Here is a 23,522-nt window from a genome sequence, read left to right as displayed (position 1 = left end):
CTACTACTCACCTCTACATTTGAATAAATAAACCAGAGTGGAAAGATGTGTGTTTCCAAACATTCACGTGATCATATTTTTATTGATGATGAACTGCCACATTGAGTTTCATTATTGCCACATTGAGTTTCATTATTCCAACAGTCAGTCTTTATGAAAATCTGATCAATAACATCTGAGTTATTGTGCGTTACTGAAAGATAGATGGATGAGTCAAACACCTTGATAGTGAAAGCGAGTTTCAAAGTTACTGCTCACAGTCGAGAAGTAGTCTGACACATAACCTCCCGTAAAACAGGAAATTTTAATTCGTTTTTTTTGAAAGGGTTAAACACAAGATATACAATGTTTTCATTAGTGAGCGCCTGAGGCTAGCTGTTCCCTATTGTTTCCAGTCTTTATGCTAAGCTAAGCTAACATGCTGCTGACTGCAACTTCATACTTTACAGACGGACATGACAGTGGTATCTCAGTACGAATCAGGGTAATTCAGGGTATTTCCAAAAGTGTTGAACTACTCTTTTAAAAGTTTTACCAGTTAAACTTGTGAATTACAGTACATTTTTTGCAAATTTTGGAGCATTTGGATGAGATCTGCGTGAAATAAACAATGAAACTCTGAACACTCAGGGTGACCATAGAAACTTGATTGAGATTGTTTGTCTGGTTTGTGTAAATATGTCCTAAAATCATCCCCCCCCCAAAAATAATCAGTCTGTTGACCGAGAGGTTTTCAGCGTTCTGACATTTGATTTGGTCATTTTTTTTGTGCAGCTCTAATTCAGGGCCAATATCCAGCTTCTTCTGGACAATCAGTTATGATTACTATGAAAAGCTGTTCAGCTGCCCACACTGAGGCCTGTTGACTGACATCCATGTCATGGTGAAGATAAAGAGGCTGTGTGGAAAAACACGCTGAGTGTTTTGTTGTACATTGTGACGGCCCACAGGTTTAAGTTCAATGCTGTGATTGCAATAAATTAGTTTCATCATTAATTCATTTATTAATCTGCTTGACCTGGTCACACTTTTGTACACGATCACTTAATCATTTAGCCTATAAAATGTTTAAAATCTATATGACAAATGTTGAGTTACACAATGACGTCTTTAAAATATATTATTTTGTGTGTTATGTTCTTACGATCATCATTACTTTCGACACTCAGATTTGTTGCTGTAAATTAAACATAATGCACCAGGTAGCATGAAGGGAATGATGTTGGACAGCTTAAAAGAGGCAAGAAACTCTGCATTTAAGAAGCAAAGGCAGTTTGGGACTTATTTTGTAATAAATGACTTAAGTTCATTATCAAGATTATTATTAGAACTGAAACAACGTGTTGCCAAATCAATACGTCGATTGACAAAAAATTAATTGGCAACAAACTGTCATTTTTTAAGCAAAAATATCCCATATGTATTGGTTCCAGCTTCTAAATTTGTGGATTTCAGTGGGTTTCTTAGTATTTTAAAGTAGTAAATTTAATTTGGGGTTTTGGAAAAGGTCAACTTGGGGTCTGGAAACTTGTGATGGGCATTTGTCACTATTTTCTGATATTCTGTAGACCAAATGTTGAATTGATTCATTTAGAAAATAATTAGCAGATAGACTGATAATTTTTTTTGAGCGGAGGAGGACTTTAAAAAACCTTTTCTGTCTTCCTCTTACAGGAGAGGAGTGACGTCCTCACCACAGCGACGAGGTTTTTCAGTTTTGTCCCTGCTGAGCAAACGATGAACTGAGGACCCTCCGACTCCTCAACCACACACATCTCTGCATCACCCACTTTTCACTCTCTTTGCCTGTCGGCGAAGGGGTCGACCTCGTTGCCTCACCACACCTGGGCAGAGAAATGCGTGTGCGCCTGTATCCTGGGATGCATGACTGTGTCTGAGTGTTTTCGGGCTGAAGTAAGAGGTTGTAGGCTGCGCTCCCTCTCTCACCCTCCGAGAGGCACTTCTCCACTTGACTGACTACGACATTTGCCTCCACAACTGCAAAGCATCATGGGTAGGAAAAAGATCCAGATCCAACGGATCACCGACGAAAGGAACAAGCAGGTGAGTGTTGACTCAGCATCAAATACCAAATCAAGAACCAGAAGTTGGCATCAAATATCTAGTTTCTAATCTTAATGATTTCAGTTACTCATATGACAGTTCCTTATTTAAACCACAAAATCTGCCAATTTTAGACCTCAGGTCTTGTATGGCTGCTGTTAACATTGAACATTTGAGAACTTGGGTTGGTTTTTTTTTAGAATGAAAAAATGATGTAGGTTTTGTAGAAAAATATTTTACTCTAAGTAAAGCATCAAAGAAGTATCACTTTGGTACTTTGGTATTGGTACTGAAACTTCACCCAGCCCTACTATTGTATTATAATTATGGCAGATTTAAACCTGAAGTCTGTATTTGTTGCCACTGCTGCACAACATCATTGTTTTAAAGTGCCGCCGTCCTGATAGTAAAGAGCTCTTTATTTAGGACATTTCTTTAATGCTACATCCACACTTTCCGTTTAAAACGCATACATTTTTGAAAATGCTGCTGACCATGTTTTAGTTTGAAAACTCCGGGATTGCATTATAGTCTGGACAGGCGGAAACAGAGACTTTTGAAAATGATGAAGCAGACATCTACGGTCGCTTCCTGATTGGGTCTTATCAATTACAACGTGTCCTTCCCTGATTCGTCACGCCCCTATCACGTGGTAATGTTTTCCGCCGTCTTGACCGCCTTATACTCATGTGTTACTTTCTGTAACAGTTCAACCTCGTCATCGGTCCAAGCAAAGACATCTCTGGTCTTACTTTTCGCCATTGTTGTTCTTCCTCCATAGTATTTTCTGCAGCTAAGCAACCAACCGCAGAGTAAACAATCTGCTTCCTGTTTACACCAGTGTGCACATGCCCAGTGTAATGGTCATGTGATATGCTTGTTTTGGCGTGTTAGTATGGATGGAGATTATTTCTGAAATGGTGCTAAAATGGTCATGTGGACAGAAATCGTTTTTGTTTTAAAATGCTGTCTGTATTTAATGTAATGTGTAGACTAGTCTAGTCTAAATTATTAATTATTATTGTTATTATTATCATTATTATTATTATTATTATTGTTTAATTATGTCTGAAATATTACATGACTGATTTAAAGTTGGATTTAAAGTCAGGAACATCTTTAGGGGCATGAAAACATCACATCTATGGGTTAAAATGCACTTTGCAAAAATGTTTAACATTCACCATTGAAGAGGCTTCATTCTTACATATATCAATGAACATCAGTTAGCCAATCACACTAGAGCTACACTTATCAGGCTGAACCCTGCTAGACCTGACAAAGTCACACACAGGTCTCTCTTCATTCCCTTTAGGCCTAAACGAGTCATATTTCCCTTTGTCTTTTTACCGTGAAACACAGAATATCAACACATAAAATCACACTTTCTGTTCACATTTTCAGTCTCGTAATTAGCCTCACCAGCACTTTCTGTGACATTTACAGTTGGAGCTTATCAGCTGCTCCAAATCATCAACTCAACAGAAGCAATTAGCAATTACTCGAATACTGTGTGTTCAATCAACAGTAATAAACTGTTTTATTTTTGCATGGCACTTATAAGTATCTTTACTCAAAGCTATTTGCTCAATGTGTCAAATATATATTATAACAATCTTATATAAGAATATATACTGTATGTTTCCATGGTGAGTTGACATCTGTGCAGTATGCATATTTTTAAATCAACATTACAATTAAAATGGATGCACCGATACTCCCTTTTCCATTTTCTTTTTGTAAAGTCACAGTTGACGTGTTCATTTGCCAAGCGTAAATTTATTGATTGAATCTGAGTGGTGTGCCAAAGTGCTCAGTTAAAAATCCATGGTCATTATGACGGCATTATAAAATTATAAATCCTATTGTACATTTAATTTTATCATTACATCTTCTTTTAAAACTCCTCAAATTGTATCCCCCGGGCAGCACAGTGTTAAAATTGATTTTATGCTTAAGTTAACGTCATGAATAAAATACAATTTTAAGCCTTGTACATTTTTAAGCACTGTGTCAATGGCAGCGTTTTTCCAATAAAACTATGGTCTGCATGATCATAAAAAGGCTCTGAAATTACAACTGAGAGTGATTTTTGGTGTTGACGTTCAGATGGTTAAATTTGTCTATTTCACTACCAGTCTGAGGCAGCTTTTGGATGTGAAAAGCAGCTGCCTGGAAGTCATTCACAGGTTTTTTTTTTTTTTTTAATGGGAGTCGACTCATGGCTTTGGTCCGGCCTTGCACGGTGAAGCTGCTCTATTGTAGATTTGGCTTCACACTTATGTCATTGTCCCATTCGGATGTGTTTGCTTCAGTGAAAGGTCTCAAGTCCTCTAAAGCGGGCTGCCCTCAACAATTTGCCCTTTTCAGCTCTGATTGTTGTTTCCTTTCTTGTCACAAGTCTTCCCTGCATGAGGCTGCCACCCCACTTCACAGTAGCGATGGTGTTGGATGGGTGATGAGACGAGTCTGCTAAACAAAGTGCTTTGTATCACAGTTTCATCACACCACATAATATTTTGCCTCATACTCCAGCTCAAACATGTGCCATTTTTTTTTCTACCACTGATTTTCTTTTGGCCCATTTGCTGCACAGCTCATATTTGTAAAATGCTGCATTGATTGTTATTGTTTTTGGATGGGTTTACCGTTGGAGCCAGGACGGACATTGTTGTCTTCTCAGTTTGGTCAGATGAGCAGTTATACAAAAATGTGTGAAGTCGCTCTCTTCCGTTATCAGTGTTTTTGTTAAACCACAAGAAATTGTGGTTTAAGGCCAGTGTCTGTACTTCCTCACAGCTGTGACTCTCTAGACAGATTCCTGTACTTCTCACACAGTAAATATGTGTTTCATTGTAAATCATTAGTTGAGTCAAATTGCTGTGACATAAGAGAACAATTTGCAAGTACCCCAATTTAGTTGGTTGAATAAGCTGTAATGGCAGAGGACTTTCCAGGCACTTTCAGGCGCTTTTGCGCTGAAAATAACTAAACTCATTAATAATCAGTAAGTTGTTTTGTTTATTGTGCCACAGTATACATTTCTAATTAGACCTTAGATTCCCTAACATATATATACAGTACGTTTCTGAAAAAACTAGTGATGTTGGGAGCAGAAGGAAGACAAGAAAGACTTGACTGGCTTAGCAGAAATCAGCCAACTGTCCAGACATCCCTCCTCTTTTTATTGGCCAAACATCAGAGACTCAAAGCTAAAAATAAAATCAAAAATCTCAAAATTCAAAGCATTTCCTTTGACTGAAATTTAATAGTTTTACTTGTATAGAGAACTATTGACTAGTATGATAGAAATCAGTGATCAATGAACTGTGACTGGTAATTGTTTAAAAGCTTGAGTTTAAAGGCTATTATTTCATTGTAGTGCTGATAGTTATGAGCCATAAAAGGTCCACAAAAACAAGGATGCGCTATTATTGATGCTGAAAACTGATTCCACTGACTATTACTGTTACTTTCATGTCACACATGAAACATACAATAACTATGAAATATCTGTGTCATCGGTTAAATAAACACACCATTTTTCTCCCAGTTCTTTTTGGAGCCGTATGTAGTAGTTCATCTGTTATAGAAGATGTATGTGTTAAACAATATTGACAAAGAGGCCAGCAGTTTTGTAATGACCTTTTTACTTGTTGCCAGGAAGATCTCTAGGAGGGAGGTATCATCTTTACTTAACCTGTCAGAGATATGTCCAAGATAGAGGGATGTGAATGTCATACAGATACTAAAACTCAGGATTTTTGAGATGATTGTTGCTACTTCTTTCCAGAAAGTCTGAATAGAGGGTCAAGACCAGAACACACAAGCATGATCAACCATTATTTCTCCACACTCCCTCCAGCAACATAGCTGAGTGCCAGTTTGTTTAGACTTATGTTTGGGAGTGATAAAAAAGCGGATTAAGTTTTTCCAACAGAAGTCTCTCCAGGTCGGGGAGTTGGTGGAGGACAACTCTGTTTCCTAGGTGTTTAGCCACATGTTTTCAGTTATATCAACGTCCGGCTCTTTTTGCATTGTTTTTTCACATAGTCTGTAATGTCCTTATTTAGTGATGTGATGCCATGGTACAACTTGCTTATAAGACCTTTATTTCTCTCTGAATTATAAGGATCAATAAATATATGAATAACAATTGGTGGCTCTCTTAGAATCTATTTACCTTTTTGCAGAAATGGTCATGAAGCTGTACATACCTGTAGAAGTCCTGCCCACTAAACCCATATGTCTGACATAGGTTATCAAAACAATTGAGTTTCCTTTTTTTTTAAACAATCTTGCATATGGAAGTGATACTAGAATAGACCCATTGCCTGTATCTATGATCTTACGATGCTGGTGTAAAGTCAGGGTCATATGCAGGCTATCTAAGCAGTTTAACCTCTCTTTGGAGTTGGAAACATTTAACCACTTCCACCCATACTTTCAGTGAGAAATTCCCCCATTGACTCGTCATCTGTAATGTTTCCCTCTCCTTTCCAATGAAGCCGAGCATTGATTGTTTTGGCGTATCTATTAAAGATAACTCCATAGTCGTACATTTGGCTACATAAGATGGGTTACGCCAGTATACAAGAAGTCTCGTCTGAGCTGATAAATAATAATCCTTTAAAGATGAAAGGGCCATATCCCTCCTCTCCCAGCAACTGAAGGGGAGAGAATTTCACCTTTGGTCTCTTTTTATCCCAAAGGAATATGAATATATGTGAAATATGCTTATTCCATTATCTAAATTGTTTCTGAGGGATTTCTACTGGAAGTGATAGGAAACTATATAGTATATATAATCTGGGAAGAATGTTAATTTTAACTGAGCTGATTTTGTTGCCAAAGTTGAGAGGGAACAAGTCCCACGCATTGAGGTCATCATATGTTGTTTTTTTTTGTTAATGCAATCGTACTTAATATCAAATAGCTGTAACAGATCTTTGGGTAAACTTACTCCCAGGTACTTGATGTGGGTTGAGTGCCAGTCAAAATGAATTCTTGCATGTGAGTGTAATTAAATGTCATAACCTGTTAGGGACATACACTGAATACATTCCTCATACGTTTCCAGCATTTTCATCAGTAGAGGCAAGCCTGAACCTGGGTCCATGATTGTGACCAGTACATCATCTGCATAGAAACCTACTTTATACTCCACTGCTCCTATACATATACCCTTTAATTCTGTCTCCCTGCCTGCAGCCATGTCGCAGATCTTGCAGTAGGAGAAAAGTAAAGTGCCTGGATACAGTGTATAAAATCTTTAGTAAAACCAAATCTGTTCATTACTAGATAAAGAAATGTCCAGTCAACCCAGTTAAAAGCTTTTTCAGCGTTTAGGTCCACTGACTTTGTAATGATAGGTCAGGCTGTCAAGAACACCAGAAAAATACATAATACAGTATAGGTGATTGCATATGTTTTCTACATCAAAATGCAGCTTAAAGAGTATTCACAGTTCTTCAACTCTGTTTTCAACTTTGAATTTCTTTTTGATTTGTAAGACTGGACCTCGGTGTGTGTTTTGTATTATACAAGACCTACGCAAAGGAACCCTGAGAAAGAAACTTTAGAGACTGGAATAATAGAGAAATTTTCAGACAAAGTTCTACAAAGAAAAAAATATTAAAGATGGATATCTGACTGACCTCCAGTGAGAATTTGTTTTGCTGTGTTGCTGAGTTTTCTTTCATTTTTAAGGATATCAACTTTGTCCTCCCCTCAGGTGACATTCACAAAGCGAAAGTTTGGCTTGATGAAGAAGGCCTACGAGCTGAGTGTATTGTGTGACTGCGAGATCGCCCTGATCATCTTCAACCACGCAAACAAGCTGTTCCAGTATGCCAGTACTGACATGGACAAGGTCTTGCTCAAATATACAGAGTACAACGAGCCTCACGAGAGCCGGACCAATGCAGATATCATTGAGGTAACAAGATTTCTGTGTTAATCCAAAAAAATCTGTTCTTCTGTCTCCACATTTGATATTACAGGGAAACTGTACCCTTAAACTGAGTAATCAATTAGTACTCATGGATATTAGCTGCTTATTCTTACAACTGGAAGCCAGACAATTAAGTCAAAATCAGGGAATTTATGGCAACTTTCACAAGAAGTTTGTTGGGATTTTTTGTCTTTTAAATGGAACAAGACTAAAAAAAAGACATTTTGAAAACTGTGACAGTTAAATGTAATCATAGAATTAAGTAATTGCAGAAATATAATCTGTGAGCACAGTTAGTCTAACCAGGTACATGCAATTCAAATGTCATTTTAGAGTTTTAATCTTGATCAGTTATTGTAAATCACTGTGATTAGCAAATGATACCTACTGATTGTCTCCCAACTAATTTAAATGGAACATTATAGATTAAAAAATAAAAAACAATGAAAAAGTAGACAAACACGCAAGTCGGTGTCCAAATTCATATTATAATTGCAGTATCAACACAGGAATGGGTTTGCTGACTTTTGCACGGTCTTGTACCCGCAGGTATTGTCCTGTATATATTATATTGTGTGTGTGTGTGTATTAAAGAAGTGGTTCTGGGACTCCCACAAAAGGTCAATGGATTAATCTAAGGAGTCACAAGATGATAGGACAGGATATGACAGATAAAAACATATTTCTGACACACAAAATAGGTTTTTTTTAAGCTTTCCTGTAATGTTTGCTCTATTTCTATTTCTTGTGAATTACTGTATTTTATCTCCTCAAGCCTCTAAAAGTTATTAAAATAAAACGAAGTAAGTCCTCTTTTGCTTAACTGGTGGACAAAGCAACATGTGACAAAGGTTATGAGGCAGACTTTGCTTTATTTTAAGGGGTCACAGGCCAAAAAGGTTGGGAACTACTCTATTAAAAATAGGAGCTACACATTGACCAATTGACTGACTACTTCCACTCATTACTCTTCTTTTTCTACATTCATAGACTTTGAGAAAGAAAGGCTTTAACGGTTGTGACAGTCCAGAGCCTGACGGCGAAGACTCCATTGACCAAAGTCCCCTAAATGACGACAAGTACCGTAAGACCACTGAGGACCTGGATGTTCTCTTCAAACGCTACGGAGTGAGTCATCTAACCTGCATGTCACCAATATAATGTGCTCACATTTCATACAGAGTTTAATGTAATTACTGTTTGATGTCCTCGTTTTCTCTTGATTATTCTTCTTGGTCAAGACTCGTCTGTTATTTTGTTCATCTTGAGTGTGCTGACAGGAAATGACTACTGGTGTCAAGTTCCTCTAACTGGCTGTTTCACACTTTTTTTTTTTTCCCTGCGTCCTTTGCAGAAGACCAGAAACTTTTGATCATCATAAGACGTGACGGTTATATGAACAGTTTATTTGCTGCTGTCACATCTGGTCATGGGTCTTAAGGCTAATAAGATTAAACAGATATGAAGCTTTGGTTGTTCATATGAAACTGAAATTGTGCTCATTCGCTGCCTGAAAGCTTTCAATTTATTCAGAACAATATATTAACAACAGTAATGTTCCCTTTTAGACTTCACAGGTTGTAAGAGTCTCTGGTCTTATGTGTTCAACTTTTGGTTTCAGACCTGAAAGTCTCACAACTTCTGCTGCTTTGGCTTTAATTTTTCGACTATATGCTGACGATACTTAGCTGTATTTCTCATTTAAATCAAACTGTCCCAGTGGGATTAAATCATTGCTGGGCTTTATGTCAAGAACCTTTTTCAACTAACTTTTGAAAAAGTGAAAATCCTTAAATATTTACTGAATTTCAACTCACTTTCAGTTGTTGCTTGATCACTTTGGTTTACAAACAAGACAAAGAGAAGGAAACTAATAAGCTAATGGTGCTCAGACAGATAGAGGCTTTACTGTCCATTTTACTGAGCTAGAACAATCAAATAAATTCCAAAATGTCTATTATATTATTATCTATCTATAGTTATTTCCTTTAAAAAATGTACAGAAATGCCAAAGATATGTTTGAGGTAATTTAAAAATGGTGTCACTATTACATATTCAGACCTGACAACCCAATTTCGTTTACCTAGATGCATGAGATGCAAATCACTGCTGTTTGCACAATGAGTTATTGTACATAATTTGCATACATGCAGAAGTCAAACAGACAGAAATGTGAGGGAAGCACTGATATGAAAATTCTTGATACCAATATCAGATTGTTTACAAAATATCTGCAGGTGCCTGTACGGTTAGTTGTCATTTATGCCTATGTCTGTCTGTTTGTCTTTCACCTGCCTAAATGTAGCTTACCAAAGAACACAATTTCTCTTAGACTACACACTAACCGACCACTACTGCTGCATTTATATACTTTCTAATGTTTAGACCTCCTCAATAATCAAACTTTAAGCCAATTTGATTTTTGAAAACATGATTTTCAGCTAATTTGAAAAGATGATGACAAGTAGCTGTAAAACCCAAACCAGCCTAAACAGACCATATATTTTAGGACTGTTTAATACAACTGTTCTCATTATAGGTAGGCTTATGGTATGATGACCTAATAACAATACAGACTGAATATGAACATGGCTGGTGAAACTGTAGAAGTAATCACATCCCTCCTTACATATTGTGCTTAATTTGGAGTAGTTGAAATTTTCCTAGAGTAGGCAAAGTTATAGACTACAGTGCTAACACACACAACAATCTGCAACACACGGACAATATAACCTGACGTTATTTTGCCAACTTAAATGCCTGGTGAACAAGCAAGCTAGCTTTCAAAATATGTAACATTAGACTAACGTTATTAACGTTAAATATTTTCCCAATGTTGGCAGTGCTATGTTAACTTAAGTTAACTCCATTCACAATTTCAACTTTCCACATTCACCCCAGTCCTGTTGACCTTTGCAAAGGATTTAAAAGAACCGTCCACACTTGAGGAAGCAGCCAGGCGGAGTGAGGAGGGGTAACGAGAGTGATAAAACCGATGACGTGTTGTTGTCAGTTTACGTTGAGAACCCACACAAAGTGAGGTGCAGACCTGTGTTGAGTAAATGCAAGTCCATCAAAATGAAAACACAATGCACAACTCTTCACCAGTTACACCATGCTATATTCACCAAGCACTCTGATACAGGGTGGTGTTAAAAACAAATACAGGCCGAGGTGTACACCAAGCACCAAGTTTCAGCTGCAACAAGATATTATATAATTTCTTTCTCAGAAAAGTGAGATCAAAGTCGGTCGTATAAGTAAATGAACATTAGTAAAACGTAGACCCTGTCAGGTATTATCTCATATTTATTAATAATGCAGGTAAAGAGAAACAAGGTTGTACTGACACCAAACTTAAAGAATACATGAAAGCGGTACGTACTTTTTGAATTCGTTGTTGCAGGGTGAAGTGGCGAGTTGTTCAATCAAAGTGAAATTCTGTCACTTTTTCACATTTTGCAGCAGTCCACAGCTCCGCCCCAGACGTTCTCCATGCCCATCACAGTCCAGGCATCCAATCAGAGCACACTGCAATTCAGTAACCCTGGCAACGCACTGGTAACTACCTCCTATGTAACATCATCGTCGCTCACGGATACCCACCTCCTGTCGCCACAGCAACCGGCCCTTCAGAGAAATACGGTGTCTCCGGGGTTGCCACAGCGACCAGCCAGTGCAGGTGAGCAGGAGATGTTCAGCTGAATGTGGAAAGACTGAAGTCATCTGTTAGACTAATAAATACCAGGTGTCGGTTAGAGATATTTCTGACACGCTGTGAAGAAAACGAGGAAACACTCGGTTACAGCTTCATAACAAAATTTGACCTTCTAATTACGTAATTTTTCCTACTTTTATACCATCTGCTCTTCCTCAAAATCCGTCTAATGTTCAACTCTTCAAGGATAAAACTGCAATGTTTGTGTCCATTGTTACATCCAGTTGTGAGTCATTCTTGTTAGATAATCATAGATTCACCGCAGAGTAACGAGCTGCTTCATTCCTCAGGGAGCAGTGCACATTTTCTACTCAAGTCTAATCTCCTCCAACTTGGATTTTTACAAACTTTTTTATTACCTTTTTAATTTATTAATTTGTTCCTATATTAACCAAATATTAAGCATGGAGGAACTGGAGCCGATAACTACCTTGACATACTCTTGAGGAAGTGCTAAAAAGGGTAGTGTGCAATGTAGAATAATAACTGGAATGAGAGTTGAAGTAAGGTGAGGTGAGCTGTGTATTTTTTCCAGCATATAAAAATGCAGAATATACATATTTATATAAATATATTGTGGATTTTCATTGACAATTTATGAAACAACATTTAGTTTATTCTGACTTTGCAAACTGGAGCTTTTGGTTGCATCATAAACTTTACAAAGCTGCAGTATGTTGTATGCGGCTACGATATCCAGTACCTCATTGATTCCTTATTTTCCAGATTTTATCAGAAGTAATAGAAATATGTGCAGTACATTACAATATTTCAGAAATACAGGAAGCTTCTAGTGTCTTTTTCATAATGCACTCGCACAAAAATCCTTTCTATTCATTGAATCTGTTTTCAATAGGTGCTCTTCTTGGAGGCGACCTGAATAATTCAAATGGAGGATGCCCAAGTCCAGTCCGTGAGTACTGTTGTATTTGTTGAAAATCTGAGCTTGTTTTATTGTTTAGTTGTTGCTGCTTTTTCGCTGCCAAGTGTTTTTGTCATCGGATCTGTATTGGAGTGTTTATTTGAAATCCTCCCCGAGGTTCCTCCTCTGCACCATCTGTGATTGTGCCTTGGAGGGATCAGGGGATGCCACCAGTAACATCAACAGACATGTACGGGATTCCCAGCACTTCCCTTTCGGACATGTAGTCAGCTTTATAGATCATAGTTTTACTTAACATCATGGCACTTGGAATTTATTTCAGTTCTTTCTTTTTGCACAGGAGAATGTTTTTAATACTTAATTTTAATCTGATAATTAGAGTTAAAAAAAAAAAAATTGGCTCCAAAATCATTTTGATCATTTGTGGAAGTGTAGAGACATTACAAAGAAAGGAAATTGCATAAGATTTTATTAGAGATGATAAATCTTTCTTGACATTTTGCTGAATAATCTGTCACAGCACCAAAAAGATTCTGACATCATCCATTTATGTCTCGGAATATTTTACGAACAGCTTTATTCTGTCGACGTGTCTTTAAATTAGAGACTCTCAGAATAGGAAGAAGAAACCTTTTGGAGGATTGTTTTAACACAACTTTGAGTGTGCGCACTGTCCAGATCCCGCTGTCTGCATTCACCTGTTTGATTTTCCTATCGATTTCTGCCCATTCGCACCTCTATCTCCCCGCAGCTAATGGATACACCAGTGCCAGGGCCTCCCCAGGCCTCCTCACCGTTTCCAACGGCAACAGTCTGGGGAAAGTAGTTCCGGCCAAGTCTCCACCCCCACCTCACAGCCCCCAGATGGTCAACAGCCGCAAGCCAGACCTCCGAGTCATCACCTCACAGGGCGGAAAGAGCCTCATGCAGATGGTGAGCTTAACCAAGCCGAACTTGTGCTGTCTGGGTACAATTAGTTAACATTTTTTAACCTCATGCAATGAAAGAATGGCACTTTGTAAATCTGATACATTTATTATAACAAGTAAGGACCTCAGGAGATAGCAGATAGATTAATTCCATTTTATCAAAGAAAATCTGGCCAATGAGTGACACGAAAACTTAATAAAAACATTGGTAATTAATATCAATGTTCTAATTAAGCAAGTAGAATGAAGATAAAAAAAAAAGTCCAATAGAGGCTGTCTGCCATCATTTTTGTGTTTCTATTAAGGACCTGAGGGTTAACACTCAAGGTCAAATGTCTCAGTATTTACTCTGACAAAGTTAGTAAAATCTCAGATGAATCAGCTGACTCCCACTGACACACTGATGAGATTTCTCGTAACCTCATATCTATATCTATAGATGCACCCACGTTAACCTATAGCCATGTTCAACCCATACTCCCTAACCATCAACAGTTTTAGGTCATTTAAATATTATATGATGTATATTATAATATGTTCTTGACTTTGGAAACAGTTGACTCAGTGGTGTCACTATAAGGTCCTTTTTAGTAGCTGTTCTGGAGCCTTAAATTATATCTCATTATTGTCCTCAGCAGATTGAGTTTGTCCAGCTGTCATGGCGTTGTAGATGTTTATATTTCTCTGAGCATTTTAAAGCTGCTATAATCAATATTTTATATATTTACAATGGATCAAATGACTGTTTAATATGAAAATGTATATGACACTGTAGTTGCCCTCAGCTTTACAGTGTTTTTTCAGCGTCTTTCAGCTCATCGTTTTGGTTTTATGACCCACAACTTTACCCTTGTTAAATCCCACAGTTCTCATCATTGTAGTGCTAAAGAGCCAGATATTTTCTTAGCAGCAGCAGAGCTAAAAGGAGATTGAATATTGGGCATACATTAATTGTTTAAGGTAATAATATGTGTTTACAGATTGTTGTGCTGCCCCCAAATGGCCAAAAAAAATCAATGATTGCATTCATGATGGCTTATGAATTGAATATTTATTCTCGACTTTGGAAACAGGAACTGAGGATAATTCTGTAACAAGATCAAAAGCTCCAGAACAGCTACTAAAAGGACTTTACAGTGAGATTGTGTTGTCAGCCATTTCATTTTTATTGACTGCTGATGGCTGGAAGCAAGCAGAGTAATGCGTAACAACATTTAGCTTACAATGACTTATTTCATAGTTAACTTTGCTAGAAAAATCAGTGATATCACCAAACTACAGTAAGTAGTTTCAATATTATTAACATTATATTTTCAGTGACTACTTGTAGTTACAGACATGAATCAGAGTTGTAACCCTCTCTGTTACCACCCTTTGCAGACAGAGGATGAGCTGGAATTGGTAAACGAGGTGAATTCCCCCACGTCAGTCACTCGCATGAGTCGATGGATATCGACTGCCCGCACATTATTAGCATGGTTACGATACAAGAGTTTCTCATCGTTCTGGTCTTCCTTCACTGACATTTCTTGGGATGGTCTTCAAGTTTGTGGTTCCCACCTGACTGCATGTGGCTCAGGGCTCATGGTTGTGTTGTTCCAGCATTTTTTATAATCTCAGGATCTTCTCTAGAAGTCTAGAAAATACTCAAAGTAATCAGTAAACGGTGATTTAGCAGATTTGTACTTGAGTGATCCTGTCAGTTTTCAACCAGGCCCATTTATTTATCATATGACACCACTTAAAGCATGGGGTGTCTCTTCACTTGGCATTGTGGTGCGGAGCGCCGCGGCAGCATGTTCCCCATTCACTCTGTCCTGGTCCCGTCCCCCCCCCGGACGTTCACACCGACTCTCATTTTCATCTTCCACCAAAAAATGTCACTTAAAAGATGTTTAAAAATGAACTGGCATTACATTAAAGGCATTGCACTCAAATGTTTTTCCTCAGTTACGTCTCAAAATGTAGCTACAAAAACCTCTTATCGTGTCGTATTTCAGGATGACAAGTGCTAAAACTAGTTTTAATTAACCTGCAGGTATTCTGATAATCAGTTAATTGTTTCAGTCATTTTTCAAGCAAACATTCACTGGTTTCAGCTCCTCAAATGTGAAGATTTGATGCTTTTCTCTGTCAAATATGACAGTAAACTAAATATTTTCAGGTTTTAGACGGTTGGTCAGATAAAAAAAAGCAAATTAGACACCTCGGCCTCTGGGAATTTTATAAACTGAACGATTAATTGAGAAAATAATCAGCCAAATATTAGTAAGTAATTAGTTAGTTGCAGTCCTACAAATGATACTTGCCATAAATATTAGAATTTGTAAAATAAATCATTCTTTCAACCAAAAATAATAAAAAAGTACAACTTGCTGATTGAGAAAGCTTCTCATTATGTAAAATCTCATTTTAATTGATACTGATGTTACTCAGAGAGAGAGAGAGGTACCTCCTGATTCCTGCTGCTGCTTTTCATTCCCCCTCTTTTACAATTCCCCTCAAACTTGACAGGCAAGAATCTCATTTTACAGGGGATAGTGATTCATTTTCATCACTCTCACCCCGCCGCCCCTCCTCACCTCTTCACAAAGGCAGTTAATTGAATCTGGCCCCTCTCTCCTGCCTATCTCCCCTCTCTCTCTGTAGATTCAACGTCATAGTCATAACTCTGGCAGAATATTTCCTCTAAGGATGATCAGTCTCTCAATACAGAAGAGTAATTCCAGACCAGAAGTATTATTGTATCTCTGGCCTTTTGTATGCAGACCTTCTCTCTTTTTTCTTTTTTCTTTTTTTTACAAAGGATCTCCGTGTGCTTTTATCTGTGAAATAATTCAGCTGAACCAGACTCTGGAGTGTCGTGGTTCTTCTGAGAAATGTGTCCAGCGCAGATACATCATAATAAAACCCTCATGGTAACAGTTTCTCAGATCTAGCAGCATGTCTGTTGCACCTACGCTGAAGAAACATACATATATATAGAATATTTTATCATCTTAATAGCCAACTTAAATGTACAAACACTGAGCAGGCAGCAGGTTTTCACCTCATTTAGCCTCCTCTAAGAGTAAATTATTGAAGCATAAAAAGTGTGGGTTTACGGTTGTGGAGTGCAACCAATGCAACATACTGAGAGGCCTTTACTGACATCCACTGGAGAAACATGAGATGAGCTGTACGTAAATTAAATGTCAAACAAGATCTGGGTCACATCATTTACAGTAGAAGTTGTGCCAAGCTGTCCATTAGAAGAGTCACTTCAGATATACAGTATGAACGTACTGTGTGTAGTGTAGAATTTGACTGCAGTATGTTGACATTTCAGGTTTTATTCTAGTAGTTTTGCAATATTTTCAACAGAAAGGCGAAGTAGATGTCTGTTCTTCTTTATTTGGATAGTAGAAATCCTGAAGAATGTTATAAGAGTCGTTTTAAGAGAAAAGTTTAGAACTGTATCATCTTCTCGTATTTAATTTAGTCACATTTAAGTTAGAATAAAATAAAAAACAGATTAACTGAGCAGGGAATCTGCTGGACTTAAAGTCTTATAACACATTTAATTTAATTTCCTCAATAATAAAAGGCCTTACAAATCAAAAAAGTCTCAAAAATAATTTAATTAACAAAAGTCTAAAATATCTTCTCCAGCAGATGTTAGTTATAAAATGGTTTTGTATCCAATTGTTGGCTGTCAGGAGACATTATACATCTATAAACCACTGGTGAGACTGGTGTGACAATGGGTTGGGGATGCAGACGGCTGTTTAATCCTTTTTTTTGCGGACTGTCATTCAGCACCATCAAACCTGTCGCAAATGCCGTCACTGCTGCTAGCTACAGCAAAAACTTTAATGAATTTAAATGAATTAACCATTATTAATTGGTCCATCCATCCATTTTCTACCGCTTATCCGGGTAGAGGTCATTTGATTTAATTAGATATTGAAGAAGGAAGAGAAAGAGACTTTTTTTAATAATAAAGAATTCAAGACTATATCTGATTTTCCATCATACTTTCGCTGGTATGATTGTGAAACAGGTATTAAAATTGCAATCTGTGTGATATTAAAAAGGTCTTAAATTTAGTGAAATGTGGAGAAATCCTGCTCAGGGTTTGCAGGGCCAGCTTTCCCTTTCCATTGTAGGGATTTATAGTTTTTTTTTGTGTATGTGGTGCTAAATATGGCTGACTATATTCTGTATTTCACTGATGGTAAACAAATCCAAAGACCAAAACCAACAATAAATTATATACCTGTGTATCTAAAACCTGATATAACTTACTCCTCTGTGCTGTAGAGCTCTAGAGTTGTCCAAAAACTATTAAAAGCTCATAAATGAGCCACACGGTTGCCCTGGGAGACGTGTTCCTTTATTTCTATGAACATGAACACTGTAGTTTATTTTGAGACAATCCAACATTTATCATTCTGCTGCTGTAAATAAACGATTGAAATACTCCCTAAAAATACTTTATTTACTCTGGTTTCAGTGAGGTTTGCTGAAAGCTGCTTGTGGAAATGATGTAACCTTGTATACTAGTTTCTTGTTTTATGTGTTGAGTAGGAATGAACAGGCGCGTGGTAGACAGAGTAGGGAAGTTGGAAAGTACCGAGAGAGAGGAACTAAAACATTGCTGGCCTTTAGCTTATTTGCTGACATTAAGACAAATGTGGAATTATACCAATCTTACCCTTTAAAAGACTTAAATAGGATGCAATTCAAAAAAATGAACCCACTGTAATTCTTCGCTGCGTAACTGAGGGTTGGTTGCCTTTAATGTAATACACTTTACATGGCTCACACATAAGGAAACTGTTTTTGATGCACGTCATCAAGAACCTCCTGAAAGTAAATCCACATGACTTTGAGATTTACTCGACTCAGCACATCATGATGAATAAAGTCATGCGCACATTTGTCATTCCAAGCATGTCAGACTTTACATTATTGGAACTAAGTCTTATAGCTTCAGGCCACATGGTGTGTGGTTGGTTTCCCATGTTGGCTGCGACTAACATGTTGTCGTCCTCTCCGGCAGAACGCCCAGCGGCTGGCGGCCGGAGCCCAGGTGGCGCAAACCCTCACCACACCGGTGGTCTCTGTAGCCACGCCGAGCCTCCTGGCACAGGGGCTGCCCTTCTCCGCCATGCCAACAGCGTACAACACAGGTAAACACGCCAGCTCAGGCACCAAAAATCCAGAAAATTTAATGGCTTAAAACATTTTTATGCTGTAGTATGTCCATGCTACATTTGAAATTTACAATAAATGTATTTTTGGATTTTTTTTTTAAATTTGGTGTGTCCAACAAATGAATAAATAAAAACTGACAGTGCTGACAATATTCTCAAGGTAATAAAATCCTGTAGGAGATTTGAATTATGACATGTTTTATCCTTTGTCCTCTCTCAGAGTACCAGCTGACGAGCGCAGACATCACTGCTTTACATGCTCTGGCGTCACCGGGCAGCTTGTTGCCAACCAGTGTGTCCACATGGCAACAGCAGCAGGCTGTTTCCCAGCAACCACAGCAACAACAGCAGCAGCAACAACAACAGCAAACACAACAACAACAACAGCAGCAGCAGCAACAACAACAACTTAATCTTGCATCACTCAGCAACTTGGTGTAAGTCTTTTCTTCACTTTCTCACAGGCGCTGCGTCTTTCCCTTAAAAAACCAGGGTTGAGTTTCTGAAAAACTCCTCCGTCACTCACATCCAGTGGCGGCTGAGATATTTCTGGTTAAACCAGGAGCCCCGTGTACGAGCTCAGTCTACAGATAAGCTTTTAAAAGCTGAAATACGTAACTACTGACCCTCCCAGTCAGCTTGCATGATATCCATACCATGACCTTATATGCAAGCAATTCACATTCCTTATTTAGTGAATTGGTCTCTCACCAGCATCTCACCATCTCAGCCTCTTCATAACATCAATCTGAACAGTATTCCCTTTTTCTTCTGGAGCTGATGCACCTCAGCAGTATGAAACTATGTGCAGCGTTTGGAGGAAGGAAGAGAGATTATTGTCTCAGAGAAAAAGCGGACTTGTACATACAAACATACAGGCTGTGTAACATATAGTAAACTAGAGCTGGTCAGTATACCTCAAAGTAATCACAGGAATTCAAAGTATTTGCACAAATGATTAATTAATACAGTATTTAAAGGTGCAGTGTGTAGAATTTAGTGGTATCTAGGGGAACAGACTGCAGAAATGGAATATAATATTCGTAAGTGTGTTTTAATTAGTGTTTAATCACTTGAAAATAACAATCGTTGTGTTTTTGTTACCTTAGAATGAGCCTTTATATCTACATAGGGAGCTGGTCCTTTTCCACAGAGCCCATCATTTTGCACCGCCATGTTTCTACAGTAGCCCAGAATGGACAAACCAAACACTGGCTCTAGAGAGGGCCTTTAGTGTTTTTTTTTTTTAAATTTAGATGCCACTAAATCCTACACACTGCACCTTTAATCAGTTATCAAAAATATTGTTGACTACACACAAGGCTCCCTGACAACTCTTACATGGTTAAGTGTCATGTCTACATGCATTAAACTGTAAGATCAGGTTACTCAGCACCTTTATTTTAAAGAGGTACATCTTCGTTGTCCAAGAGCGCCCTGTACAGGCAGTCGTTCCCCTGTCAGTGGCAGTCTTGATGCCTCCAAACCACTATATAGGGCTCAACAAGCTATCCTACAAAAAACAACACAGCAGGCTGCAGTAAATCTGGCAATATGCTGAATATTGGCTTACGTTTAGGTGTATCTCCCATCGTTTATACAAAATATGTTATATATGTATAGATAGACCAGTATATTCAGCAAATAAGGGTTTAGACAGTGATACAAAGTGTAATGTTTTATAGATTATTTTCATTATTGAAATTGTTTTGTCTATAAAATGTCAGAAAATTGTGAAAAATGCCTGTTATAAGTCCAAAATGACATCTTCAAATGTCTTGTTTTGTCCAATCAATAGCCCAAAATCTAGAGATAATCAGTTCACTGCCATTTATGTTATAAAAAGCTTCAAGTTATCACGTTTGAGAAGCTGCAACCAGCAGATATTTGGCATTTTTCCTTTAAAAACTAAAACAAATTAAACTAAAACAAACTAAAACAATTATTCGATTATCAAAATAGTTGCCGATTAATTTTCTGTCAATCGACTAATCGACAAATTGTTGCAGCTTTAATGTTTTATCTCATTTGTATTTAGATGTGAGATGAAAGTGATTAGCAGCTCAAATATTAATTCAACAGTCAGCACAGCGAGTTGTCAGTGGAGCTTTTGTGACTGTTTATCCAATAAATAACCTTTCTAAATTATGGTCTGTGTGACAAAATGTAATGTAAAGGAATGAAATAGTTTTACTGTCCAGATGTTTATGGAGATTACTGTTCCACATTTTGGTGAGACACATCCACACATACACATATCTTGTTGTTTTCTGACTTTGTTTCATGTTTTATAATTAGCAGCCTGATCGTAACGGCTCCTCTTCAAAAATCAGTCATGTTATTTAGTGCACAAGTCAGTATTAAAATCTTACTTTCCTTTTAAAGAAGTGGAAAATTCTCCCAGTGGTGTAAAATATTGCAGCTCCATCTGACTTTAGTGCAGCTTTATTTCTTATTTAACCTCCTAGAAACAACAGCCAAACACAGTATCAAGTAAATCATTCAGTTTTTTTTGTGGATTAATTCAAGAAACAAATGGTTGGACTTTAGTTACATTGGAAACACCATTGGAAGACATTTTTCTCTTTTTTCGCCCCCCTTAAACATAAATCTTATGAAGAATTTTTAAATGAAGTATTTTGTACAGAACTAGCAGTGCTGTTGCAGTGTGACGAGAGCTGCGTGGGCTGAACGCTGCAGGGTTCGGGTTTGGTTTGGAAGCGTGAACACCAGATCTTTGAAGTGTGTTCTCTCCTCTTGTCAACAGCATGTGGGGCGTGGACAAACAGAGCAGCGAGCTGTCTAGCCAAGTGTCCAGTCTGGCTGCCAATCTGAGGTGAACAGCCACTAGTGTGCCCGTGTGTGAAATGTCATGACCTTGTCTGTAGGGGGGGTTTGTAGTCCACATTTGCATTTGAAGGGGTTCTGTCCAAAAAAAAAACAAAACAAAAACAAAAAAGGCTGCATTCAGTACATGTTGCCATTAAAGGCAGCAGTGCATTTACTTGATTAGGTCTTAACAAAAGGAAGAACTGGCCTTCAAAATAAACTTTTATTAATCTTTAAGCTGAGTAAAACGACAGCTGTGACATCTACGAAACACCAGCTTGACTCTTTCAAATGTGAACGTTATGATTGATTTTGTTGACAAAGATCAGGAGAATGTAAATATTCATTAAAGGGCTGCTGAGAATATGCAGCATTTTAAAGAAAACTGGATGAAATCTAAATATTTGGTTTGAATAAAAGCGATCACATAGAAATCTCTTAATTAATCATGGACACTAAATTAGCTCAAGCTTATTAAATTCCACTGCATGTTGTTTAAACTTTTAAGTGTTTTTATATCTTTTATTCTACATTTACATATATATGGAGTAACCAGACTATCAGCTTAACAGTGTGTTTATTAACTAGTTTTTTTTTTTTATAAATTAGCATTTTATTTTCACATCCTTGTTTTTACTTAGTGTCAATAGCAGTGGTGACTAATTGGAACTAAGCTTTTGGTGCAAGTGGTTCTGTGATCCTGCAGCTTTATGGTAGTTTACTAAATATGTGCTAATAATGTGAGGCAAACTGAGCACATTATTATCTATTCTGTGATGGATGAAACACTATCCATCAGTAATTCAGTTAATGTTTAAGCTCTGACTGGACTTTGAAGTAAATTTACTGTTACTATTAGACTATGCAGGAATCCCACAGACATACAGTATTTTTTGATTATTATTTTATCATTAGGCTTATCTAACCCTATAAATAATTTTAAAAAAACAGGACATAAATTATTGCAGTCATGAGTTTTTAATAATAATCTCAGTAATATTTTCTTCTACAGTCTAAACATTTATCACTGTAACACTACAGTCTGTTGCTGTGACAAATCAAATTAACTGTCAACTTTTATATTTCCTTCACTCCTATTTTACAGCCCTGAAACACTGACAAGTACGGTGGCCTCAAAGCACCCAAAACACATACAAGAGTGAAAGCACAGTCAAAACGCTACAAATAAACAAAAACACATACAGAAAGCAAATGCACAAACATTTAGAGAAATGCATTCTAACGTCAGAAACAATTCAAAACACGAACCACGTGGTGTTCATGCTCGTCTTGTTCGTCAATCCCGTTTGTCTCACTACGAGCACATTTCTGTTGTTTGTGTTTTAGTATTTGCAGATTCGGAGTGCATTTCTCCTCATAAAAATAACACTTCATTTAACCAGGAAAGTGCTTTACTGAGATAAAAAAGTTTTGGCCAGAATGCTAAGGTTTTTGCATTCACTTTTGTATGCATTTTTGTCCTTTTAAGGCCACCGTACACACTATACAGTAAAGTGAAAGTTCAAAAAATGACGCCTGCTTTATTCTGACACATTCATTCTTGTGTAAATGCTGTTTATAGATCAGAAAAAAAAAGATTTTCATGCTTGGATTCTTACTTGTGCTGGAACAAAAAGAAAAAACAATCAGCAGATCAGGGTCTTTGTGTTTCTGATGCTAAGACATTATTAACATTATTGCTGTTGTTGAAGAAATCTTGCTCGCAATAATGTTTTCACACTTTTTTCCACACATGCCTTCTAATCCACCTTTGGTTTGGGCTCCAACATTTTGTTTTCTCCCCACAGTGTTGGCTCTCCGTCCAACCTGCTCTTGGGTAGAGATGAGTGGTTGGGCCGGTACTGTATCACACTTCCTTTTTCCTGTGTGTCTGTGCGCTTTTGGCTGGCTCCCCTTTAGCATGTCTTGGTGCTGTCTGCAGTCAAA

At 37.5% G+C, this 23,522-nt stretch overlaps 1 protein-coding gene across 3 annotated transcripts in view; it reads left to right on the top strand.

Moving 5' to 3' along the window:
* Positions 1 to 23,522, top strand: part of LOC137198793 (myocyte-specific enhancer factor 2D homolog) — a 36,082-nt gene that overhangs the window by 7,389 nt on the left and 5,171 nt on the right. The window contains exons 2-11 of one of the 3 annotated variants that reach the window (XM_067612746.1): positions 1,675 to 2,064; positions 7,799 to 8,002; positions 9,008 to 9,145; positions 11,484 to 11,700; positions 12,593 to 12,649; positions 13,371 to 13,552; positions 18,593 to 18,722; positions 18,967 to 19,183; positions 21,514 to 21,582; positions 23,384 to 23,434. In XM_067612746.1, the coding sequence (XP_067468847.1) occupies positions 2,011 to 2,064; positions 7,799 to 8,002; positions 9,008 to 9,145; positions 11,484 to 11,700; positions 12,593 to 12,649; positions 13,371 to 13,552; positions 18,593 to 18,722; positions 18,967 to 19,183; positions 21,514 to 21,582; positions 23,384 to 23,434 (1,319 nt within the window). In that variant the 5' untranslated portion in view covers positions 1,675 to 2,010. The remainder of the gene's footprint in view (positions 1 to 1,674; positions 2,065 to 7,798; positions 8,003 to 9,007; positions 9,146 to 11,483; positions 11,701 to 12,592; positions 12,650 to 13,370; positions 13,553 to 18,592; positions 18,723 to 18,966; positions 19,184 to 21,513; positions 21,583 to 23,383; positions 23,435 to 23,522) is intronic. The other 2 variants (XM_067612747.1, XM_067612748.1) reach the window with 2 other exon arrangements.

This window comes from Thunnus thynnus, chromosome 15 (assembly GCF_963924715.1).
Source record: "Thunnus thynnus chromosome 15, fThuThy2.1, whole genome shotgun sequence".
NCBI lineage: Eukaryota > Metazoa > Chordata > Actinopteri > Scombriformes > Scombridae > Thunnus > Thunnus thynnus.
The sequence above is the reverse complement of the archived record's forward strand: the minus strand, read 5'-3'. Positions and strand labels throughout refer to the sequence as shown.